This window comes from Protopterus annectens, chromosome 1.part1 (genome assembly GCF_019279795.1).
Source record: "Protopterus annectens isolate FY-2018-M chromosome 1.part1, PAN1.0, whole genome shotgun sequence".
Lineage (NCBI taxonomy): Eukaryota > Metazoa > Chordata > Ceratodontiformes > Protopteridae > Protopterus > Protopterus annectens.
This window is the reverse complement of record NC_056726.1, coordinates 922,417,220-922,441,112: the sequence shown is the minus strand read 5'-3', so window position 1 is coordinate 922,441,112 and position 23,893 is coordinate 922,417,220. Positions and strand designations below refer to the sequence as shown.

The 23,893-nt window shown below is 37.7% G+C and overlaps 1 protein-coding gene across 1 annotated transcript in view; it reads left to right on the top strand.

The window, feature by feature from the left end:
* NPR2 (natriuretic peptide receptor 2) overlaps nt 1-23,893 on the top strand; it is a 2,072,492-nt gene that overhangs the window by 504,062 nt on the left and 1,544,537 nt on the right. The window contains exon 3 of the mRNA XM_044078984.1: nt 2,613-2,726. Within this exon, the coding sequence (XP_043934919.1) occupies nt 2,613-2,726 (114 nt within the window). The remainder of the gene's footprint in view (nt 1-2,612; nt 2,727-23,893) is intronic.

Here is a 23,893-nt window from a genome sequence, read left to right as displayed (position 1 = left end):
TTGTAAAAATGAAGTTGTAAAAAATACATTCATGTAAAACCATAATTTTTAAATTTATTTTATTTATTTAACATTTTCTTGTCTGGGAAAGTTTAACTTGGACAGATGCTAATTGTAATATTTATTGAATTGCATTAGCTTGCTCTACGTTGTTAAAATACCCTTGTTAGGTCATCTGAAGAGTGCATTAGCTTGGCATGTAACCAGCCAAGAAACAGGTTAACCAGTTACTACAATTTTTCTGTATTAGAAACATAATCTTTATCTATTTGTAATACCCCATAGCTGTATAATTTTTATTTTTATTTTTTTTTTGTTAATCGTTTGATATTTTATCACACTGGTTTTAGTTCCATACATTGGTAGTACCTATTGTTAGTTTTGGATGTTGTTTAATCAATAGCTAGGTAGTACCTCCGCTGTTTGTCTCATTTGCAGTATAATATTTGCAATGTGGAATGATAGTTGGCCTTGTGGAAGTGATTACATTTTCATTAGGTGGATATAGTATGCAAGTACAATTTCATATTAATGTAAATGACAAGAGGTATAATAATGCACCCTCTATTTTTCTTTTTTGAAAGACAGATTTATTCTATCTATGCAAAAAATTACCATAAAATATACAATTGTTTGATTTGTCTCTTAATTTAATACACTGTTAGTGCACTGAATAAGAATGCCTATATGATACTTACTTCTTAAGTAACTGAAAATGAAAATTAAATGACATGAACAGCAACTGCAAGAAAATTCTTAACTGCATTAGCTGTGTGCATAACATATTATTGCTTACAAATGCATACTAATTCCTCAGCAGTAATCTTGGTAGTTTTCCTAGTATAGCACAGAGAAGGGAGATGATTAGTTGTAGAATTTCAGATCATAGCTCTTCATCCAAAAATCTCCACAAAAACTTAATTTGCCTTGTATGATTGACTTTCCTTCCTTGTGGATCGAGCCCACTGCTAGTCTCCAGGGGGTATACAGTTTTCATAACCACACTCTTGATCTTGTTGAGACTATGTAGCTTGTTAACATAATAAGGGTTCTTTCATTTTGTTGCAGTTTAGGCTCTAAGGATTACTAGAAATTGTAGGACCCAGTTTATGAAATTAATTGTACTTGCCAGTGTCTGAGTTTGATCTGACAATAGAACTAAATCTACCCCACAGGGTGCAGGCTCCTGTAATCATGATAAGATGCCACAGCCACTGCACTGATTGACCTCTCAAGAATTTATGCCTACTAATCATGCACTGCATTAAAAAAGCAGTGTTGTCCACTATCTTTCTCCACCTCTTTAGAAGAGGACTGCCATTACGTGTAAATAACATAGCCAGAAATTAATGCCAATGACAATGGAAATCAAATGGTTTGAAAAGAAAATTGTAAAGTTATTGTTTTGCAAATGCTGTTTTGAAAAGTAGGTACAGCCTCTTGGATTAGGTTGCAGCTGGGTAACCATTCTGGATGAGGAGATATCTTCCTGTTTATAATTATCAGTTGGAATGAATGATGACCCTTATACTCAAAAATCTACTGCTATGGTGAGTATGCTAACATGACTGTATATATTCTAAAGTAACACTTTGTGATGATGATTAAAGATATTTCTAATGTATGAATTATTTACATGTCCCCATGTTTTGTATTGCTGAAGGCCAGTGAGCACAGCTTCTTTCAGAAGTACTTTCATTATATGAAAAACCTGAATACCACCCTTTACATTTAGTGATATTGTATTCTCAGGTAGCAACACTGAAGTCAAAGCCATTTTTGATGGATAATTCATATTTAGAGACTTCACTGTTACAGTTTAAGTTTGGATGGTTGTGGTGGTGTAGTGGTTTGCATTGCTGCCTCACAGCAAGAGGTTCTCCAGTTTGATTCTTGGCTAGGGTGTCTTCTGCGCGGAGTCTGCATGTCCTCCCTGCGGTTGTGTAGGTTTCCTCCCACATCCCAAAGACATACTGCATGGATGGTGGATTGGGCACACTAAATTGGTTCTAGGTGTGAGTGTGTGCCATCTGTGGAAGGTTAGGTGCTGAGCTGGCAACTTGACACCGTAAAAACTTCATTGCTAATTATTCTGCAGTGGTGACGGTGACCCCCTAACAGGAAAAAGAAGAAGAAGACTGTTGCAGTTTAAATTTGAAGTCTGTATGGGATCAGATGATATGTGTTTTGAAATATAAATTTAAGAAGATGCAATAGAATTAAGGCATTCAGATTTTGTATAGCATAACATTCACACTTGACAGTCGTACTGATCATGTCATGCTTCATCAGACAATTGACATGCAGACAGTAAGACTTACAGCATTATAGTCATACACTGTGTTGCATTCATTGTTTATTTCAAAGCATTTGTGGCCGAAAAACCCAAACAGTAAGCAGTTTATTGAATTGCTAACAGTATTTTTCAGGGCGTTCCCAAGATCTGAACCAGCTGTTCATCATGTTGAAATACAAACATTCCTACATTTTAATGTACTTTTCAAATTTGGTTATCTGTTAAATTTCAAAACAGAATTTTGTTTGATCACTAATAGTTTAGACATCATCATACATGTGGTATAACTGATCAAATATAATTCTATATCTTTCAGAGTGTATTTATAATCACTTATCGAGAACCAGAAAACCCAGAGTATGCTGAGTTTCAGAAGCAACTGGTAGAAAGAGCTCAGAAGGAATCTGGCGTCCACCTGAATTACACACTGGTATGGTATAGACAGCATGCATTCCCAATAAACTCAAATGGATTTATGTTGTTTAGTTTGCTGAAAGGTTGTTAGAAACATTACATATATGTATTTAATGGTACTATAGGTATTGTAATGGTATAATAATGGTTAATAATACCATTATAATGGCATAATGGTATTATATACGGTTATATAATATTATACTAACTAGATCTTATTCATGTGAGAATCCAACAGTGGAACAGGAACTTGTGCAATGAGAAATCATCAGCTGTTGAACATTATATATAAGGTAAATTGTGGTAATACGTAGCATAATAACCTGTCAAATGTGAAATGATGACTACATGTCTGTAGTGTGTTATTGTATGTATGTTTGTATGCATATGTCTTCTCAACTCGAGCTTGACACACGCAGTTTTGTTAAGACTGCACTTGTGTAGGCTAAATGACAATAATGATTACTTTAACTTTGACGTTGACTTTATAGTACACTGCAGCACTACAAGATTTCAGACTTTCTTTAATTATCAAATGTTATTTATTTTCCAAGCCTGGAAAATGACTGACTCAAAGAAACTATCTGGTTTGCTTACACACAGAAAGAAAAACATTTGCGGTGTTTCTGTTTTCTTTTTGACAGTATAGAGTGAAGTAATACTCAGCAGATAGATCTCCGTCCTTAATTTATTTTGTTAAGGAGTTAGTACCAACATCTATTAAAACAATTCAGTGTTACATAAGAAAAAATAAAATTCCAATGCATTACATTTGAAGGGGGCAACATTTAATTATTGTTATTATGGTTGCAGCAGTACTATGAGTTGATTTATGTTTCTTGTACCTCATGCAAGTTAAAATATTTTTACTGATAGGTATGTTTCATGTGATCGACTCATTCTTCAGTGAATTCTGACTGGACAAGCCCCATTAAATGAGTAAAGCCCTGGCAGCAACATTCTTATGGGGGCAGAGCCCCTATACCTTCCTCATACAGGCAACTTCACCTCTCCTCTGCATCATTTAATATAAACAGCTCTGATGTAGCAAAACCTCAGGGTTAGTTCTGAAAGCTATAGTTTGGTACCTGTTAATCGAACTGGTTTATTTGAATGGGTTTCTCTGAAAAACAACTTAACCTGATAAAAATACAGACTTTTCTAATACCACTTCATCCCTTCTGTTCATGATTGTTATAGAGCTTAATATAACTCATAGTTCATCAAATGTATTTAATGTGAAATCTGCTCACCATATGTGCTTGAAGATGTCACGTTGCTTTAGGCCTGTTATGCTGAAAATTATTCTAGTAATGGAAGTGTAAGATGCATTCAGTCATAGCAGTAAGCTCTAGTGACAGCTATTACAAAAACATGTCTATGACTAGTATATTTTCTTCCAGTAACAATCTGCGAAGTCCTTCACTATGCTAGTGGAATTTATTAATAGGTTTTGTTTCTTACCAGTCCAGAATGTATATATATATATATATATATATATATATATATATATATATATATATATATATATATGGGGTTCCATACACTAGATCGAATTTTCACTAATTCAAAATAGTGCATGGAATGCTCACTGCAGCAAAAGTGCACTTACGCAAAGTTCAGTACAACGAACAGGTGTTTTACTGAACTTCCGTGCAGTTCTTACGGATCTTAGGGTTAGGGCACGGGTCATAGTAAGGGTATGACCCATGCCCTAACTCTAAGGTCCATGATGACTGCAGCGCAGTGAAGGACATAGCAGTGTCCTCCACTATAGTGCGATAGTCACGGACCTTAGGGTTAGGGCATGGGTTAAGGTAATAGGATAGCTTTACTAACTATCACCTTACCCTAACTCATGCCCTAACCCTAAGGTCCATGACTATTGCACCATAGTGGAGGACATAGCTTGTTTTTTTATGTCCTCCACTGTGCTGTGGTGTTTTTGGTGAAGTGCACTTACGCAAAAGTTCACTTTCGTTAAAGTGAACTTTTGCAGAAGTGAGGCTTCCTATTACAAGTTCGAAGTAGTGAACTTTCGTTCTTGTAATAGGAATCCATATATATATATATATATATATATATATATATATATATATACATATACACACACACACACTTATATATATACATATACACACACACACACTTATATATATACACACACACACACACATATATATATATATATATATATATATACATATATATATGTGTGTGTGTGTGTGTGTGTGTGTATTGTATATGTGTGTGTATTTATTTATATATATATATATATATATATATATATATATATATATATATGTGTGTGTGTGTGTGTGTGTGTGTGTATATATATATATATGTAAAACCTTCTGATTGTTTTATATTAGTAGGATTCCTGACTATAACTTACATTTTCTATTACATTAATATCTGGAAATAGATTCATAGATTTATAGATTAGTACTAAGCTAACTGCCCTTGCGAGCCATTTTAAGCTTAGCCAATTATCCCTTGTGAGACTCAAACCCTACACCTTGTGTTTGTAAGGCAAACACCTTAACCACTAGGCCACCCTCCCAACCCAATATAATACAATAATAAATATATATATATAAATATAATCGAATGTCTAGAATTTCTGCAACACACAAAACCGTTTTTTGACAAACCCAGTCACACTGTAATCAGAGTGTTACATGGATATTGATTGCTATGCAAATTTACCAGGAAACTGCTTTAGGCAGTTGTGCCACTGGTTACATTTCCTGCCTATCTTGAAAAATGCTTTCTAGTGTGTGTACCAGTTCTAGGTTATGTTAAGTGTCCACTGCTAATGTTTATGTGACTGCCGTAAAGTTTTAATTTTGATAAACTAGATGCTAAGCTTTTTTAAGGATATTTTAGTTGGATTTTATTTTAATCTTTAAGTTAATAGTTAAATTTACATTTGTTTCTATATTCCTCTTAGGTTGTGCTCCAGCAAGCACAATGTGGAGTACTTGAGATTATGTTTTGATGTTTTCTTGGGAGGCAAAGGTCTTTTCTGACAACATGATCTTGTGAAAACACACACACACACACACACACACACACACACACACACACACACACACACACACACACACACACAGACATTTCTTAATATACATAAGCACATGTATATCTATGTGTTAGTATATATATATATATATATATATATATATATATATATATATATGTATGTATATATTTGGGTCTACTTGATATGGTTGTCATTTCACAATGTCAAAATTCATATCGCCGAGACCATATGATTGACATTTGAAATGTCGACCATAAAAGTAGAACATAAAAAAAAAAAAAAAGTACCTTAACGCTGCTATAATATAAATGTATTTACTAATGTAGTTACCAAGATTTATTTAGAAATGTGTGTTAGAATACAATATGTGCTCATGACTTAACACTATACTGTATATTGCAATATACTGCATTTTTAAATATATTATTGAGGGAGGGACATAAAGAGAGGTCAACCAATGGAAATTATTTTATTTGTATTTAAAGAGAAAGAGGATGTTGTATTAATTGATCTTGATGAAGTTTCTTGTTGGGAGATGAAAGTGCTAAATCCTTGTAGTGTTTGTTCATGTATTACATTTTTATACTTTTTCGCTTCGTTTATTGGAATTATTATCTGAGAGGATTTGAGAGTGGTTGGGACTGCCTTTATTGGTGTCTGTGTGTTTATAGCTGGAGGAGTGGATTTATTAGTTAATAAACAACTTTATCCGAGATGTATGAAATGTTTAACTATCAGTGAGAGAACAAAACTATAGACTCACAGTACCTCATGTAATTCATTTAGAATACAACTATATCAGCTAGAAGAACAAAGTGTGCACTCACATCATCTCACTATTCCAGTGAGAGTACATCAATGTGTTTCCACAGTTTTAAGACTTCTACGCTTGGCCTTTTTTCGTTTAAAACACGTAAAAGAAGCCATGTTCTTAAGCTAATGTACAGTCTTCCTGATCACATGTTCTCTAGACATCATAGAGTTAAACTGATTAAACCAACAACAGATTTTACAGCTCTGCTTTTCTATATATTTATTTTACCAAATATACTTGCTACTTTCCCAAATTTATGAGAAAAGTCTTTGCTGTACTGGATCAAAAGAGCATGTCACCAGTCTTGCTTGAACACTATTCATCCAAAGCACTCCCAGATTTACATTTGAATAGTGCCACATGTTGGTAACCAGACCCCTTGTCCAGCCTGGCCTCCCCTAATTGAAGCTCAGCAGCCCTCTGACTTGATGGGCAAGATAATTTCTAAGCATGTTGGAGGACATGGAGCGGAAATCAGGGAGCCCTATCATCAATGTCATGCTGCTACACAATTTGTACTATGCATTCAAATCCTGAGGACATGCCGCCTCACTTGCTTGTGGGTATGGAATAAGGCATTGCGAATGGAATGCCCTATCTCCATGGTGACACACACTCTGATCCTTATTACTACTGTATAACAGCCTAGCTACCACAGATCACCTGTTATCCCACTCTCACCAAGGAGAAAGTGACTGTATGTCCCCTGACCATGATCCCCTTCCCTCCTTCAGAGATGACAGCAAGTTATTTCCCCCTCATTCTTCTCTGTCCATCTCTCTGTCTCCTGTGAAAAGTTTAGGCTGCTCTGGTGACTGAATTGCTAATCAGACTTGGTTATCAGGGCTGCACTCGTAGATTCGTAGGTTCGTAGATTAGTACTAAGCTAACTGCCCTTGCGAGCCATTTTAAGCCTAGCCATTTATCTCTTGTGAGACTCAAACCCTGCATCTTTTGCTTGCAAGGCAAACACCTTAACCATTAGGCCACCCTCTCAACCCAAACATGTGTCCCAAGTCTCAAACCCATGACCCTCTATATTATAGCCAGAGCAATGTACCACTACACCACTCAGGTTTTCATTCTTCTAAACCAGTATTGCTAAGGATAGCAAAATTAAAATACGGGTTTCTATGTGTCCTAATAGATAAATATGTGTAGTCAATTGAAAAGAGTTAAGTATCCAAATAGGCCTTAACTTGACTTATAACTTGACATGTTTTACAACATGTGCAGCCAATACATGTATGCTTATATCTTCTTAATAGACACATTTCTGTCCCTGAATGCAGATAATTATTGTTAATGTATGTATTCATTTATTTATTTAAATTGCTGTCTGGAACAGAAAACTGTCTTGTAGACCCCTTTTAGTTACATCCCATGCCATCAAGGCAATTTCAAACATAATTACATATAGTGACAAAATACAAACACAATTGAAGCAGTATCAGTGTAAAATATTTACGTAGCTTTTAGCTCAGTTTAGCCAAAAGGAATATAAATGAGAGAATGCTAAAAAAATATGCATACCATAGAAGGAGAACTGTAAATGTAAGTAATATGGAATATAATGAGATGAACTACATTAAAATTATATGTATTTTCAGACAGATGAAGGAATAATAAGTTAAATACATCAGATTGTAAATAAGAGTTTGTCTGTTGGTTAGCTACAAAAAGAAGAATTTTATAGTGATAAATGTATATCAGTTATCCATTATCATTGAAACAAGTGTGTTTGGATTGCTCATGAAGGTGGAATTGTAGTTTATGGAGTGGAACTGTACTGGATTTTAGTTAGTCTTAACTTCTTTTGAGGGGTGTTCCAAAACTGTGAGACCCTTCCATCCATCCAAAAAACATTTTTCCCATTTTTACACATGGGGTTCTGGTGTCACTACAATCATCTCGAGCCAAGGTTTAGCTCCGTGGCTAGCCCTGCCATGGTAGTTCTTCCACACCACACACTGCCATGCACACTCACTCCTTCAGCCAGTTTAGAGTGTCCATTCCACCTACTGCATGTCTTTCGGATTTGTATGGAAACTAGAGCTCCCAGAGAAAGTCTAAATGAATACAAGGAAGGCACTCAGGCTTCACAAAGAAGGCACCCCAGTCTTGAATCAAACCAGGGAATCTCTTGCTGTGACTTGGACAAGTTCAGAAAATGAGTTTTCATCCAGGACAAACTGATATGGAGATCTATGTAATGACAGGCTGTGATGCGCATGCTCTGGCCCAGCAATCAAGAAGCCTCAATACTCACCACTGACACCAGTGATGGATGTCCATATAGGGAAAAGGATAATAAATACACACACAGTAAAGTACAATTTCCCTTAAGAGCACACAGAGATCACAGTCAGTCTGGGGCTAGTTTCTCCCTTTCCCTTCAGGTCCCCAATAAGACTCCCCACTGGCACATTTATAGAGTCCAGATCTCAGCCTGGTGGGCAAGCTAAAACCTCCAGCACCCTCTTTGTCCAACCAGTGCTTCATGTCCCTGCCCAAGTAGCTGACGCACACACACACTTTGAGATAAGAGTTATATACAACCACACAGACACTCCTGGGGAAGGCTGGCACAGGTTCTCCAGCTGTGCCCCTTTTCTGCCCAGTCTAAAAGGTAGTACCAGCTGCCACCACCCACTAATATCAGTTACTCAAAGGCCCTTCTGAAAGAGTGTCCAGTTTTTACTGTGCAATATTTTATCCAAATGGCAAGTGTGACTGAACAGTCAAGGTTTATTAGACTGACTTGGTACAGTATCACTGTATACATGCAATGTACTCTAGAGCTTAAATTAACTCTACATAAAACAACCATAGTTGAAAGGTTTAAAAATATTTAATAATTAATAAAAACACAAGACAATACTTCTTACTACACAAGAGTTTAGCGATAATAGAGAAATACTTAAAATAATACCGTAGAAAGGTTCTGACATCACAGAAAAGCAAACTAGTCTAATATTCCTATTTCCTAGCTATATCTAAGAGAAAACACAGTTCTAAAACTTACATATAGAGCAAAACAGTGCTGGTGATGTTGGATGTTCTCAAGACAAATGCTCAGAGCTCTCTGATTCTTTCTCTTTAAATTGATAACACAGAGCTGCTTCACATGACATCATTCTTCACAATTCCCTGGTGTCCGCAGGCTAATAGAAACTACATTTACATTCTTTACACCTGGTCAGAAACTAGAACAATAAAGGACATTTATGCATGCAAATTCTAGCCATTAACTCTGGTCTTAAAACAATAGGATGCTCCCTCTAGACATATCGGCTCTGAATTTTGATATCAAAGGCAGTCATAAAATGCTTGACTTATCTTTCTTACAGAAGAGTGCACTTTTGTTACATTTTTGCAGTTCAATATCCAATGCAGTCTTTTCACATTTAAGAGAACAAGCCTGTGGCTTACATTAATATTTACAAATGGCAGAATTATCTACAAAATTCTATCTGGCTAGGCTGGCAGCCTTCGCCTATCTTCACACAGGCCATTATGGTTCCTAAGATAATGTTCTGTGAAGTGAAAGAATAGCTTGTTCTTGACACTAGGAATTATAAAGGAGGTTAAATCTTAAGTTATTAAGTAGTAAAGAGTTGTTTGATAGCAAGCCAATTAGATGTATGTAGTTTTGTAAAATTAAGCTCTTTCTCTAATGTGAGATTTGGATTAACCTGAAAATTCTATTTTAAGTCTTTTGGAGTAAAGAAGAATTTTGAATGTTGCTAAATGCAGATATGGGGAGTCCATCTTCTAATCTGGAAATAAGTATATAGAAGACAGTAGCTGTTCTTGCATCTGGTGTGAGGAGGTTGGCATTGTAGCTCAATATGAGGTTGGAAGGATAGAGAGTTTGGTCAGTTAGTATACCTAGATGGCATTGTTGTGAAACAGTAGGAAGTGGAATGCCTTGAGAGCTGTGTATGTTTAATGCCTTCAGAGGTGCCTTTAAGAGTTTCTTTGTAGTTGCATACAGCATAGTATTCAAATTCTTGACATTAATTTGTAATTTGTTATGTAAAAGTGAATTTCAAAGACTTGTAAAATAAGAATATAGGGAGGACTGTAGGTAAGGGAGCTGTTTATGGCACCTAAATAAGATTATATCATCTGTATACAGTAGGAGATTAGCATGTGAGAGGTCAGTGGGTAGATTATTAATTTACAGGGCATATCATTACAACCTTTTTGCAGAAGTAATCTCAACAAAGCCAAAAAGAATGGGGGGACAAAGGACCAAAAAATAGTAAAAGATTTTAAATATTAATCATATAAACTTAGTTGTTAAAATAAAATAATTTGGTTAGCATGTATTTTCTGAATGATATGAACTCTGAAATTCAAATGTTTGTCATTATTAAATGGTGTCAGTCCCAAATAATTTGCCAGAAAAAACACATATTGTTTGAGGAACAGATCAAAAATGTGAGTCAAAAATCTGAACATTTTACGAAAATCTGGCCAAATGAGATGTATTGTAATGGGATAAGAGGAAATGTAGAAGAATTGACCCTTGGTGTACATTCAAAAGGGTACCAGAGGTGGATGGATTTGGGCATGAGGAGCTAGAAAAAGTTATTTTGTGTAAAAAAATTCTGGATGAAGAACAGACTTCTTCTGAGAAGCCAGAGTATGAAAGTTTATGTAAGAGTACTTTATGACTCATGTTATCAAGGGCCACAGTAAAATCAAGGAAACTGACTCCATTATCTAGATCTTGTTCCATGTTTTCATAGATGCTGACTAGCAGGTAGAGGGTAGCAGTGATGTACTGTAGTTATTTATTTATTATTTAATGTAGATGTGTCCAACTCTGGTTCGCCGGTCAGCGTGCCCTCAGAGCTCTTCCATGTGGCTCTCAACCTCTAACTGCAACATCGATGTGCCCAAAACCCTTTTTTTTTTTTTTGTTTTTTTTTTTCCTTCAGTGACCTGTAACCTGTAATGCTAATGTCGGTAAGCACCATAAGCACCATTTTTTTTTTGTTTTTGAGCAAGGGTCAGTGTTATTTTTTATTTCCATTATTTTGGTGTGTGTGTGTGTGTGTGTGTGTTGTGTGTTCTGTGTGGAATTCTGCGATGTGTGGCTGCTGCTGTTGCCTGCTGCTGCTGTTGAAAGGGACAGCAGGACCCAGAGTGGAGGGTAAGATGGAGAGTGAGAGTTGTGCGCAAGAGTGCAGAATTGTGTGTGTGTGTGTGTGTGTGTGTGTGTGGTGTGTGTGTGTGTGTATGTGTGCATGATTATGAGACGTGATGCTAACAATGATCAGTGACAATGATCAGTCTACCTACTGAATGGAAAAGTTATACCTACTACATTATACATTATTAAAAGACTTTTTTTTCATTAAATTGTGGCTTTTGTGAGTGGAGAGTGTTGTATTGAACATGAACTCATAATTTTTAACTGTTTTTTTTTCAATTCTTATTTGTATTTTTTTCTTTGTTCCAATTAAAGTCAATTTGTTAAGTAAAAAAGTAGTCATAAGTAGTAATGCAGTCCAGGGAGGTTCATGAGTCAGTTGGGGGCCTAGGGGATGGTCAGTAGTTGACTGACTATATGTTACTGTAGCATAAAAAATGTATTGTTTTTTTTTCAGAAAAAAAAAAAGCACCTAGTTTTTTTTTTTGGTGGGGTCTAAGCAGAGGTAGATTGAAACACAACATCAAGCATACTTTGTGATCATCAGGCGGATCATCAAAAGGGCAGTGTATGTGTGTTTAAAATGTTGGGATTTTAGTGTGTGTGTGTGTGCTGTGTGTGTTGTTGTGGCAGAATGTGTTTAGATTATAAGACATTGACAGAGACTTACAGACTGTGAGAGAATATTTTTTGTTTCAAAACCTAATACTTTTTTAAGTAATACCAGAATTTTTACAGACAGTAAATGTTTATTTTATAACCAGGCTTCTACAGTGGATGGACATTGAATTATTTATGGTGGATGTTGCAATGGATTGTGGGGATCTGAAGGATGGAAAGTGTCATTGAAAAATAAATGTAAATAATTGGATTGGGGATGTGGGATGTTGGATAAAAAAATAATTTTATTTTTTAGTTATATAGTTTAGTTAAATATTACATTTACTGGCACCAATTTTATTTTAGGTATTTTTATTAGAGGTAGTCCAGAGAATGGTAGTAGATTAGATACTAATAGATTAGCATTAGGGAGAGCTGAAATTCTGGTTTTGCTCTTTGCTGGTTTTTGTTTGCTGGTGTAATGTTTTCAGATGTTGAGGATGATGTTGATTATGTGTTTTTATGATTTTATTTTTAATGCATGTGTCAGTTTGATGCATGATTTTTTTTGATTTCAAAAGAAGATTTTCTTAATGATAAATATAATGTTTAACTGACAATAATGGGAATATAAATTTTATAAGTGATATATAATGTTGAAAGATCTTTCGTTTATATTGGTTGTTAGGGCCTTGGTTTTTCATTATTATTTTTCTTTTAATTTTCCTCGCTTTTCTGTTGTTGCGCTCTTTTATTCTAAGATAAGGGAATGTTTCTAAATCAGGAGTTGTATTTTTCCGATAAAGTTCTTTTCATAATTATGAAAACAGAGCCTTTAATATCTCTATCTTTTTCCATCTAACCAATATAATAAATTTCTACCTTTTGTACTAGTTTAACTTTAAACGTTTTACAATTGACAGGTTTGATTGATTTGTTCAGCATTGGACCATATAGAGTTTGATTTCTTGCAGCAGTCTGTGGTTTGTGCAGTTTACATAATCACCATAACTTTTTGGTGTTTTTTTTGTTTTAATCAGTTTAACAGTTTTAACAAATTTAAAAAAAAATAAAAAAATATATAAATAAAAAATACAATTTATAACATCTCAATTACCCAAATTTGGAGTTTTTTTAAAGGTTTTTTTTTTCAAAGTTAAGGTCAGCAGTACAGCGAAACAGCGTAGTAAGTCAGAAATCAAAATAAAATTGCTGAAATTAAAATGTAGATTGAGGAAATTTATTTTAATTTATTTTATTTTATTTTTATTTTATTTTATTTATTTTAATTTTGACACAGGTCCAGTCATTACTGGGATTCAACTATTTGAAAAAAGGTAAAACACAAAAAAATAATACAAAACAAAAATGACCTCCTTGTCCCTGATGAGAGATACCTTACTAAATGAAGTGCCATGGATAATTTGTGGGACATCACTCTCCTCTGGGGGATGATGCATTTTTTTTGGCATTTGGCAGGATTTCTGGCACTGCCACCAGTTATTTGTGGGTATTTAATACATCTTATTCACTGTAAAAATGTACAATATCTGTAACTTTGGTCAAGTATTACAAATACTTTGCCTTCTGCCTGCTTCATAGCTTAAAAAGGTTAACAGTACACCTACCTAGTTCACATGTGCAGAAGCACTGATTTCAAACCTATGACTTCTGGGCCTTTAGGAAGCTTGATTGCTCTCGTACTATAATGAAATTTATGTACTTACTGAAGTAATTTTGAATACTGTTACAGAAGCCTCTCACTTTACCATTAGAGACAATTTATTCTGGCGTTTTTGGTGGTTATTTCATAATTTATTTGACTTTTCTGTGATTCATCTAACTTTAAGCAAAAGGTTCCTTAATCTTGTGTTGAATTTTCTTCTTGAATGTCCCAAGCTCAACTGCTCATATAAAATTGATACATCCATGGCTTTATGTTCCATCTAGAAAGTTTGAAAAATGCAAAGAACAGAGATGCTTCCTGCAGTCTGTAAGAGTAGGTCATATTTTCACCCCCTCTTTTTTATTATGAGTCTCTGAACTTGCTTGTTTATCGGCTGAAACATGTGGCACAATATTCTGTAATTGGCTTCATCAGTTATGTGTAGAAGGGCACACTAATGTATACTATACAGCACAATTATTTTATATTGATTACTGATGCCTGCGAGAGATGGTCATTTCACAGTGATCAGTGATTTATATGGAGGTATATTTATTCACAATGATTGGTAATGTGAACAGTGGCACAGTAATTTCACATTGATCTGTGAGGTGCTCAGTGGCACAGTTTCTTCACACTGATTACTAATGTGTACAGTGGCACTGTTACTTCATACTGGTCAGTGATATGCATAGTGAATAATTACTTCACACAGATCGGTGATGTGCATAGTAACAATTGTTTCACAAAAACAGCACTGTGTGCAGTAGCCAATGGCACAGTTATTTCATACTGATGGCTAATGTGTACAAAAGTACTACTACTTCATACTGATCAGAGATATGTACATGGGAGCAACTACTTTACACTGACTGGTGATGTGCACAGTGTTACAATAACTTAACACTGATCACTGATTGCACAGTCTTTAAGTTATGTCTTTTAAAGGGAATGTACTCTAGAGCAACCCTTTCCATTTCTGGTTACAACTGACTGATTAAAGCTTAATATATTGCCTATAGGCAGGCTGCAGCACCCCCACGATCCTGTATAGGACAAAGTGTGTTATTGGAAACAGAATTAATAGATGGCTAGCCGGATGGATAGACTCCTAGAATTTTTATTTGATTCTGCAACTCTGGTGTCTGTCCATTACTTTTGGAATCAAAATATATGTTTTCTTTTTCAGATTTGATAATGATGTATTTATTTAAACTGTGAGTGAGACTGATTTTACTTTGCAAAGTTTGTATTTTGTTCATACCGCAATGAAAGTATGTCTGCACTCTTTGTGTGTGGGGAATTATATTCTCTATATTGCAGCAGCTAGTATCTTTAACTCATGTTAAGTCTTTAGTTCTATTTACAGCTGAAAAATAAAGTAACAGTTGTCCGAACAGTAAGGCTACAGGGACTCCAGTAGGAATCTCACTGGGCTTAGATAGGGAATCTATAGTTCTTGTCATCTTTTTACTCATCAGACTACATTAACTGCTAAAGTTGACTTAAGCAAGCTTACTTGTAAGGCCCCTGTAAGGATGGCATTCAATGTCTTGCAAGTTCCAACTGTATGAAGTGTGTAACTGGTCTCATCTCCTTTAGATTAAGTAGGAAAACTTGCCCATAAAGAATATAGGATGTTGTTCATGTTTCACTGTTTCAGTCCTCACATATGGGTTATCCGTCTCCTGGTAGCCCTCAGTTGGCCCGAATACCAGAGTCCTTGGTATATGATGTCGGCCGCCGCTGGTTGTAAAACTGATGTCAGAACGTCAGGTATAAAGGGAGGCAGCCAATGTCATTTCCTCAGTCTTTCTTGCCGCGGAGCCCGAAACAGATGCAATTCGCACTAGTGCCGGTTGGCCGTTTACCTTCATTTTGCTTTCCGGCTACTAAGTTGAAGATGCCTTCAGATAAGTACCCCATTGGGGATCCTCTTTTCTTGCTTTAACGAATGTCAGACAAAGTTAATAACTGTCTTGCCTGTGGAAAACAGATTCCACACCATGATTTCCATTCCTATTGTATAACTTGTCCGGGCCTTGAGCACGACATTCCTAACTGCAATCTCTGTGCTTCCTTTAACCCGCGTACCACACGCCATAGAGCTAAGATTTTGTATAAGCATTTTGGAGTCTGGCCTAGGTTTGTCAGTACAGCATCTACTGGTGTCTTCTGGTCTCCCAACTTTGGACATACCTAGGAAATGCAAAGACAAGGACCGCAACAGGCCTTTGGTTAAGTCTGCTGATGACACACCAGTGAAATTGGTCATCAACACAGCAGTAGTCAGTGAGGCGCTTTCATAGCCCCTGCAGTCCACAGATTTTCAGCCGCAAGCCTCTGCCGAGACTTTTATGGAGTCCTCCATGCCGCAGGCTGCTATTTCATTTTCAGACCCTCAGCCTGTCGCCGCCTCACATGGGTCCGGAGCCGCTTTGCAGGCAGCGGCTTCTGACACCTCTTCTTTTCGACACGAGACCAGAACCAGACTGACTACCTTAGTTCAGACTTCTGCAGTTGCTAGGCCTCCCAAGTCCCTCCGGATTGCTAGTAAACCTTCCGGCCGCAAACCTACTCAGAAACAGGCATTGGCCTCCCCTCCTGTGCCTCAGTCCCAGTTGGTAAAGATGGCTGGTGATCTTCTCTCCTTGATTAGGGGCTCTCACCCCCCACCCTTCAAAGAGGGCTAGGGAATTATCTCCTGATGTTTTGTCTGTCTCAGATTCTGAGATTTCCAGTATGTCTGCTGGTGAAGAAAGAAATTCTCAACTTTTTTCTGGCTTTGAGGATTTTGATGCTGATGACTCTATCCCTTTTGCCTTCCCTCCAGGAGATTTTTCCTTTGGGGATCCTTTGAATACCCTTAGGGAGCATTTTAAATGGGGATGTCAGGATTTTCCACAGTCTAAGAAAAGAATCCATGAATTTTTGGATTTGTTACAGCATAAGCCTCTGGCTATACCTCCAGTTTTGGAAGTTGTGGATGATGTTTTCATGGAAAATTCTTTAACTCCTAATTCTGTTCCTCCTACCCCCCCCCCCCGAAAACTTGATAGGTATTATAGGGTTCCAGAATCTCATTAATTCTTTTTTAAAAACCCTACTACTGATCCAGAAATTATTTCTCAGGGCCCCAAGGGTGTTAAGGCTACTATTGCTAAAAACCCTGTGCCTTCTGATAAGGAGTCTAGGGCTTTAGACAGGTGGGGTAAAAAAGTCTATACCTCTGCAACTCTTGTCATTAGATCCGTGAATTGTCTTTTTCACATGATTAAGTATCAGCAGCATACTTTGGAGGCTATTAAGGCTAAACTTGAAAATATTCCTTCCATGACGGAGAACAAAGATTTACAAGACTTACTGAATTCTGCTACTTTAGTTAATAAACATTCACTTCATTGTGGTTTTTGACACTTTGGAGGCTTCCTGCAGAGTGGCAACCACTGTTTCTGTAATTAGAAGGCATGCTTGGCTCAGGGAGCAGCCTCTTTCTGAACCTGTTAAGTCTAAATTGCTGGATGTTCCTTTGCACAACAATCTTTTTGGTAATAAGGCTGAGGAGGTACTGAAAAAGTTAGAGGATAAGGCAAAATCTTTGCAAGCTGTAAAAGATTTCCTTCAGGTTCAGCCTCCACGGTTTAGTAGGCATTATCCTTCCAAGAATTGGCCTTTCCCTGATCCTGCCAAGCAGGGTCGCTCTAGGCCTAGGGGTTTCAGATCTTCCAGAGGGCAGGCTTCTGCCCCTCAAAGGGCTAAACAACGGCATTCTTCTTCTGCTAAATCAGAGAGTTCTAAGCCAGCTTCCCAAAGCAAACATTCTCAGTGACTCTGGCCTTCTTGTGCTTAACTGTGCGGGCCCTGGGTTTCCTTTGGGGGAAAGGTTAGCCAGGTTCACAGAGGTATGGTCTACCATCACAGATGACAAATGGGTGCTCAGTATAGTAAACCAAGGTTACAAGATTTACTTTCACACCTTCCCTGTTTTACAAGGGTACACAGACATACCCAGAACTCTCAGGGCAGACGTAGAAACTCAGATGTCTTCTTTACTGACTATGGGGGCTATAGAGTCAGTTCCTGCAAATCAGGCAGGCCGAGGTTTTTATTCAAGACTTTTCCTGGTACCCAAGAAAGGGTGCACCTAGCACCCTATTCTGGATCTGTCTATTCTAAACACGTTTCTGGTGATTCCCAAATTCAAGATGCTCACCCTTCAACAGTTACTACCAATGCTGGGCAAGGATTCGTGGCTGGTAACTTTGGATCTCAAGGAGGCTTATCTGCACATCCCAATAAGGGAAAGTTGCAGGCAGTTCCTTTGCTTCATGGCTGGGGAGCAACACTTTCAATTCTCTGCATTGCTCTTTGGCTTAACTACTGCTCCCAGAGTTTTTACCAAGTGCCTAGCTCCAGCCATTCCTTTTTGCAGGCAGAGAAACATTCAAATTTATCCTTACCTGGACGACTGTCTCATTCAAGCACACTCCCCAGAACAACTAGAAAAGTATTTGGATTTCTTGAAGTACACTTTCATCTCTTTGGTTTACACTCTCAATGAAAAGAAGTCAAAGTTGGTTCCTACAAGGGAGATTGTTTTCCTGGGAATGAGTCTGAATACAGCTACCAAGATCGTATTCCTCCCTCAACAGAAGCAAGAAGATCTTTCGGATTACTTCATGAACTTGGCAAGCATGACCCAGCTCTCTGCAAGGCAATTCCTGCAAGCACTGGGGTTCATGGCTTCATATATTTTGATGATCCCATATGCAAGGCTGCATATGAGAACTTCAGTGGTACCTCAAGAATCTTTGGTGTCAACACAAACACACAGGACTTAGACTTGATTCTTACCCTGATTCCCTGTCAACAAATAGAGTTCCTCTGGTGGGCGATAGCCTGTTCTCAGAACAAGGGTCTGCCTTTCCACCCACCGCCTGCCAGCCAGACTCTCACCACAGATGCCTCAGATGTTGCATGGGGGGCTCATCTGGAAGGCAGGGGCATACATTGGACTTGCAACAAGCAGATTCATCTGCACAAAAACTTAAAAGAATTGATGGCAGATCAGCAGGCCTTGCTGGCTTTCAAGGACCTACTCTATCCTGGGACTCTGCTGAACAGGACAGACAATACCACAGTCATGTGGTACATCAACAAGAAAGAGGGGACTCACTCTTACCCCTTGTACAGACAAAGCATGAAACTATGGTCCATAACAGCATCCATGGGCTTACATCTAATTGCCCAGTATCTCCCAGGGAGGCTAAACTCCTTGGTGGATCATTTGAGCAGACATGTTCTGGATCCTCATGAGTGGCAACTGAACAAAGACATTTTCCATCGCATCACTCATCATTGGGGCACCCCACAAGTGGATCTTTTCTCCTCTCACACCAATCATCTTCTTCCAACCTTCTGCACCAGGGAGTTTCACAACAAAGCTTGGAGGATGGACGCGTTGTCCTTGCCATGGACACATCTCTCAGTTTATGCATTCCCTCCTTTGCTTCTTCTTCCCAGAATGCTACTAAAGATAAGGGATGGAAAACCAAAGGCTATTCTGATAGCAGCAGATTTGCCCAGGCAGCATTGATATCCCCTCCTTCGCGGGCTTTCACAGGCTCAGCCTTGGCATCTTCTGCTGGTACCAGATCTGTTGGTTCAGAGAGGCGGAAAGTTCCTTCATCCTCATCTTTAAACTCTGCATTTAACTGCCTGGCTAATACTTTAAATCTTTCCCAACAGGTGGTCGAAGTTCTTCATGAGGCCAGGAGGCCTAGCACCAGAAAATCCTATGCAGATAAATGGAAGAGATTTTGCTCTTGGATGCAGGCTAAAGGAGAAGACTCTTCTCATCCTTCTCTTTCCCTCATTCTTAACAACCTAGCAGGACTGCTTAATGGTGGACTTTCCTTTTCTTCAATCAAAATTTATGCTTCAGCAATTTCGGCTCATTGTTCTTTTGAGCAACCCATTTTTTCTCACCCCTTGATGAACAGTTCCTGAGGGGAGCTAATAATCTTAGACCTCACAGAAGAGCTCCTACTCCTGCTTGGGATCTTGATTTTGTCCTGGAAAAACTTACTCTAACCCCTTTGAACCAGCTGCCTCTACAGATTTGAAGTTTCTATCCTGGAAGACTGCTTTCCTTTTAGCTATTACTTCAGCTATAAGGGTATATGAGCTGCAAGCCTTAATGGCAGTAGAATCTTTCATTATTTTTTCACTCAGATCGAGTTTTTCTGAAAACTAATCCCTCCTTCGTGCCTAAGGTAGTTTCCAGTTTAACCCTTAACCAGTCTATTCACCTGCCTACATTCTTCAACAATCCCCAAAATAAAGGGGAAATGATTCTGCACTCTCTTGATGTGCTTAGATTTTACTTAGGACTAAATCCTTTAGAAAATCTGAAAAGTTGTTGGTTAGTTTTGCTCCTGGAGCTCAGGGTAAAGCTATTTCAAAACAAACCATCTCCAAATGGATTGCTCGTTGTATTCATTTTTGTTACCTCCAGCATGGGAAGGTCCCCCCTCAGGGTATTAGAACCCATTCTACTAGAGCAGCCTCTACCTCTGCAGCCTTTCTGAGAGGTGTGCCTACTAAGGACATTCTAGAAGCAGCTACTTGGTCTTCTGTCCGTACTTTCACAAAGCATTACAATCTACCTTTGTTTTCTAAATCCAGGGCTGGTTTTGCCTCTGCAGTTTTGCAGGGCCTTCTTACCAACCCTTAATCTGTGATCCTTCCTCCACCCTTTGTCTTTTTTCCTGGGCTTTGGGAATCAACCCATATGTGAGGACTGCAACAGTGAAACACGAAGAACATAGTACAGTTGTGTACACTTACCATAAATGTAGATGTTCGAGTGTATTCTCTGTTGCAGTCCTGGCTTCCCACCCTCCATTCCCCCTTTTTCCCTAAGGCACAGATTATATATATTTTTATTTTTTGTGTGACATGTCCAGTGTGCTACCTTCCTGGGTTAGCCTTCTTTTGGGGCCTCCTGACAGTTAAGGCAAGAAAAACTGAGGAAATGACGTTGGCTGCCTCCCTTTATACCTGATGTTCTGATATCAGTTTTGCAACTGGTGGTGGCTGATGTCATATACCAAGGACTGTGGTATTCGGGCCAACTGAGGGCTACCGGGAGCCGGATAACCCATATGTGAGGACTGCAACAGTGAATACACTCGAACATCTACATTTATGGTAAGCGTACACAACTGTACTTTCATAGGTGTGTACTAGGCTAATGGCCCTGGAGCCTTTTCAAGCCTAGCCCATAGGATTACCCTGTTATCATGCCACCTGACCTTAGTTCCCAGTGCCTCTGTAGAGTAGAGCCACTGGAGTGATCCCTGGGGTTAATTTTCTATTTCCCATCCACTCATCAAGATTTCTCTTGAAGAGGACCAGTGAGCTGCTCTGTTTGACATATATGGGAATATCATATTGTCATAACCTTTTTAGTGTAATTTCACCAGTGCATCATAGGATAATTGAATTACCACCATCTCCATAAGTTTGCAGAGAGAAAGAGTTATACTGATAGGTGTTTAATTGTTACCTCTGATACAGCAAGGCAATTATCTATGGAGACCACAGCAGTCTGATATCTGACTTCCACAGAATGTACAGTAGTAGTGAATATGATATGTAGGACAATGTCAAGAAATACTTTTGGTCCTGTGGAGCTCATCCTGTCAATTTCAATTGTGATGGACATAGTTATGCATAATGTTTGTGGTGGGATACCCACCTATAGTGAATACATGTGTACTAGTTATAGCTGCGTTCGCTCTCTCTTTTTTTTAGCAACATTATTGAATTATCACTAAAGGCATAGGCAAACATACATTTAAATAAAAGAAAACAAATCATTTAACATGTTCATGATTGCAAACATTATACGTTACATACATGCTTTTATACAATTATTATCAGTCCAAGATTACATAAAGTAATCAATTCCTGATTTCCATTAAACCTCACTTCTACAGAATTCTTCTGTATTTATTGTTCCAACAATTTCCACTTGTTTTTCCATGCAGTTTGTTCTTATCCTTTTCTAAGGTCCCACTTCCAGTCCTTTTCTCTGTCACAATATTCACTATTTCATATACAGTTGGATTTCCATTTTCTATTAATTCTGTTTGTTTGGCAGCTACCAGAATTAAACTTCACAAGGGTGTACTATGTCTAGGCAATTTAGATCATGTATCCCAGCTCAAAAAATCATTTCTTTAGTTATACCCATTTGCTTATCCAATATTTCTGGCAGAGTACTCTGCAGGGAATTTTTAAAGGTTGCCCTCTCATTACACCCTCCAAATATATATTTCAAGTTAACTCTTTCTTCCCTGTCACACTTAAAACATTTGCTGTCTACCTGATGAAAAAATTATTTTGAGTCTGCTTAGGGTATAAAAATGCCTATGCAAACACTTCTAGACTTTGTTGTATATTTGGGAGACAAATATATGTCCTCCCATTGCTTGCTTGTGAATTGCTTATCTAATCTCTCTTCCCAATCGTTTCTAACATCTTCAGATTGATTCCTATTGTTATTGGGTAATATTGTATAGGCCCTACAAATTATCCCTCTTTTTAACAGCAGCTTCCATTTTACATTCAACTAAAAACTCTGCCAGACAAGTCTTTCACTTGGAATTCTAAGCCTTTGTCTTTGCGTATACTCTGATAGCAGTCCCAGATAGGGTAGGCAGTCTCTTGCCTGCAGTCCACATGTCTCCTTGACTTCTTCCCATTCTATTACCTCTCCCTCTCTAGTTATTTGCTCCCAATACCCTGGTTCATTTCACTGCTGGCATTCAGGCAGTGTACTTAATAGCCACTAACTGAATTTACTAAGCCTTGCAGTTCCTGGCCCTTTTCTCTCGGTTTCTTTTTTCACACTGGGAGAGCTGAAATCAAAGTGTTGATTATTGTGCGGCCATGTTGGAAGCCTATAGCCATGTCCTTTTAGAAGCTGTCAAAGTACTTGCCTTCTAGTGTAACTGCAACTGACTGAGGACAAGCTGTTAGTACAGTAGTTATTAATAACCCTAATTTGTTAACCAGTTACGTCCACTGGACATATAGCCCCTTTTCTGGGATGATCTGGGAACAATACCTGCTTTAAGTGACTTGCTCAGTCGTACAGTAAGCAAATGAAAGCTGAGGGAATCAAACCTACTACAGGACCTATAGGAATCAAACCCTGTACCACAGGAACTATAATCCACAGTCTTAGTCCTCTGTGACATTCACTAATTAAACTTTATTTTTGCCTTGTTGCTGCTGACACATTTTAATGCTGTTATCATGTCATATTCCGGTTCCCACAATTTGATACGTGTAATAAGAACTTTTTGTATTTTTTATACAAAACTTGTTTACTGAATTAGGACAGTTTTTGTGGAGTGGCCAAGTACATCAGATTCACTAATATGAACTGTTATGCATTTCAGGGTTCGCATGTTATGGAGTCAGTTGTGTAGTTTGTAAAGACACTCTTTTAAATGTAGCAGAAAGGTCTGGTTGTAGTGACAACTGCAACTAAACAAAAGCTGACAATAGGGCCATGGCAAACACAGTGAAACAGTGTCATGTCAGAAGGTTGAATAAACAAAATACTGTGACAATACTATTGGTCCACACATAACAAGGTCTATGTAGCAAACTGAATCCCCTGGAGCTTTTGTGTACCACATAAGGTAACTGGCATTTAAAGGTATATGTCTTTATATCTCACAGAGTAAGTAGTACTGGACAAAATACTTTATAAGGTAAAGCATGTGTACATAAAGTAAGATACATTTTGAAGAAATCATATGAATACACATTATGATGTATTTTATTGGCATGCAAAATCTGTGAAGAAAAAGTGG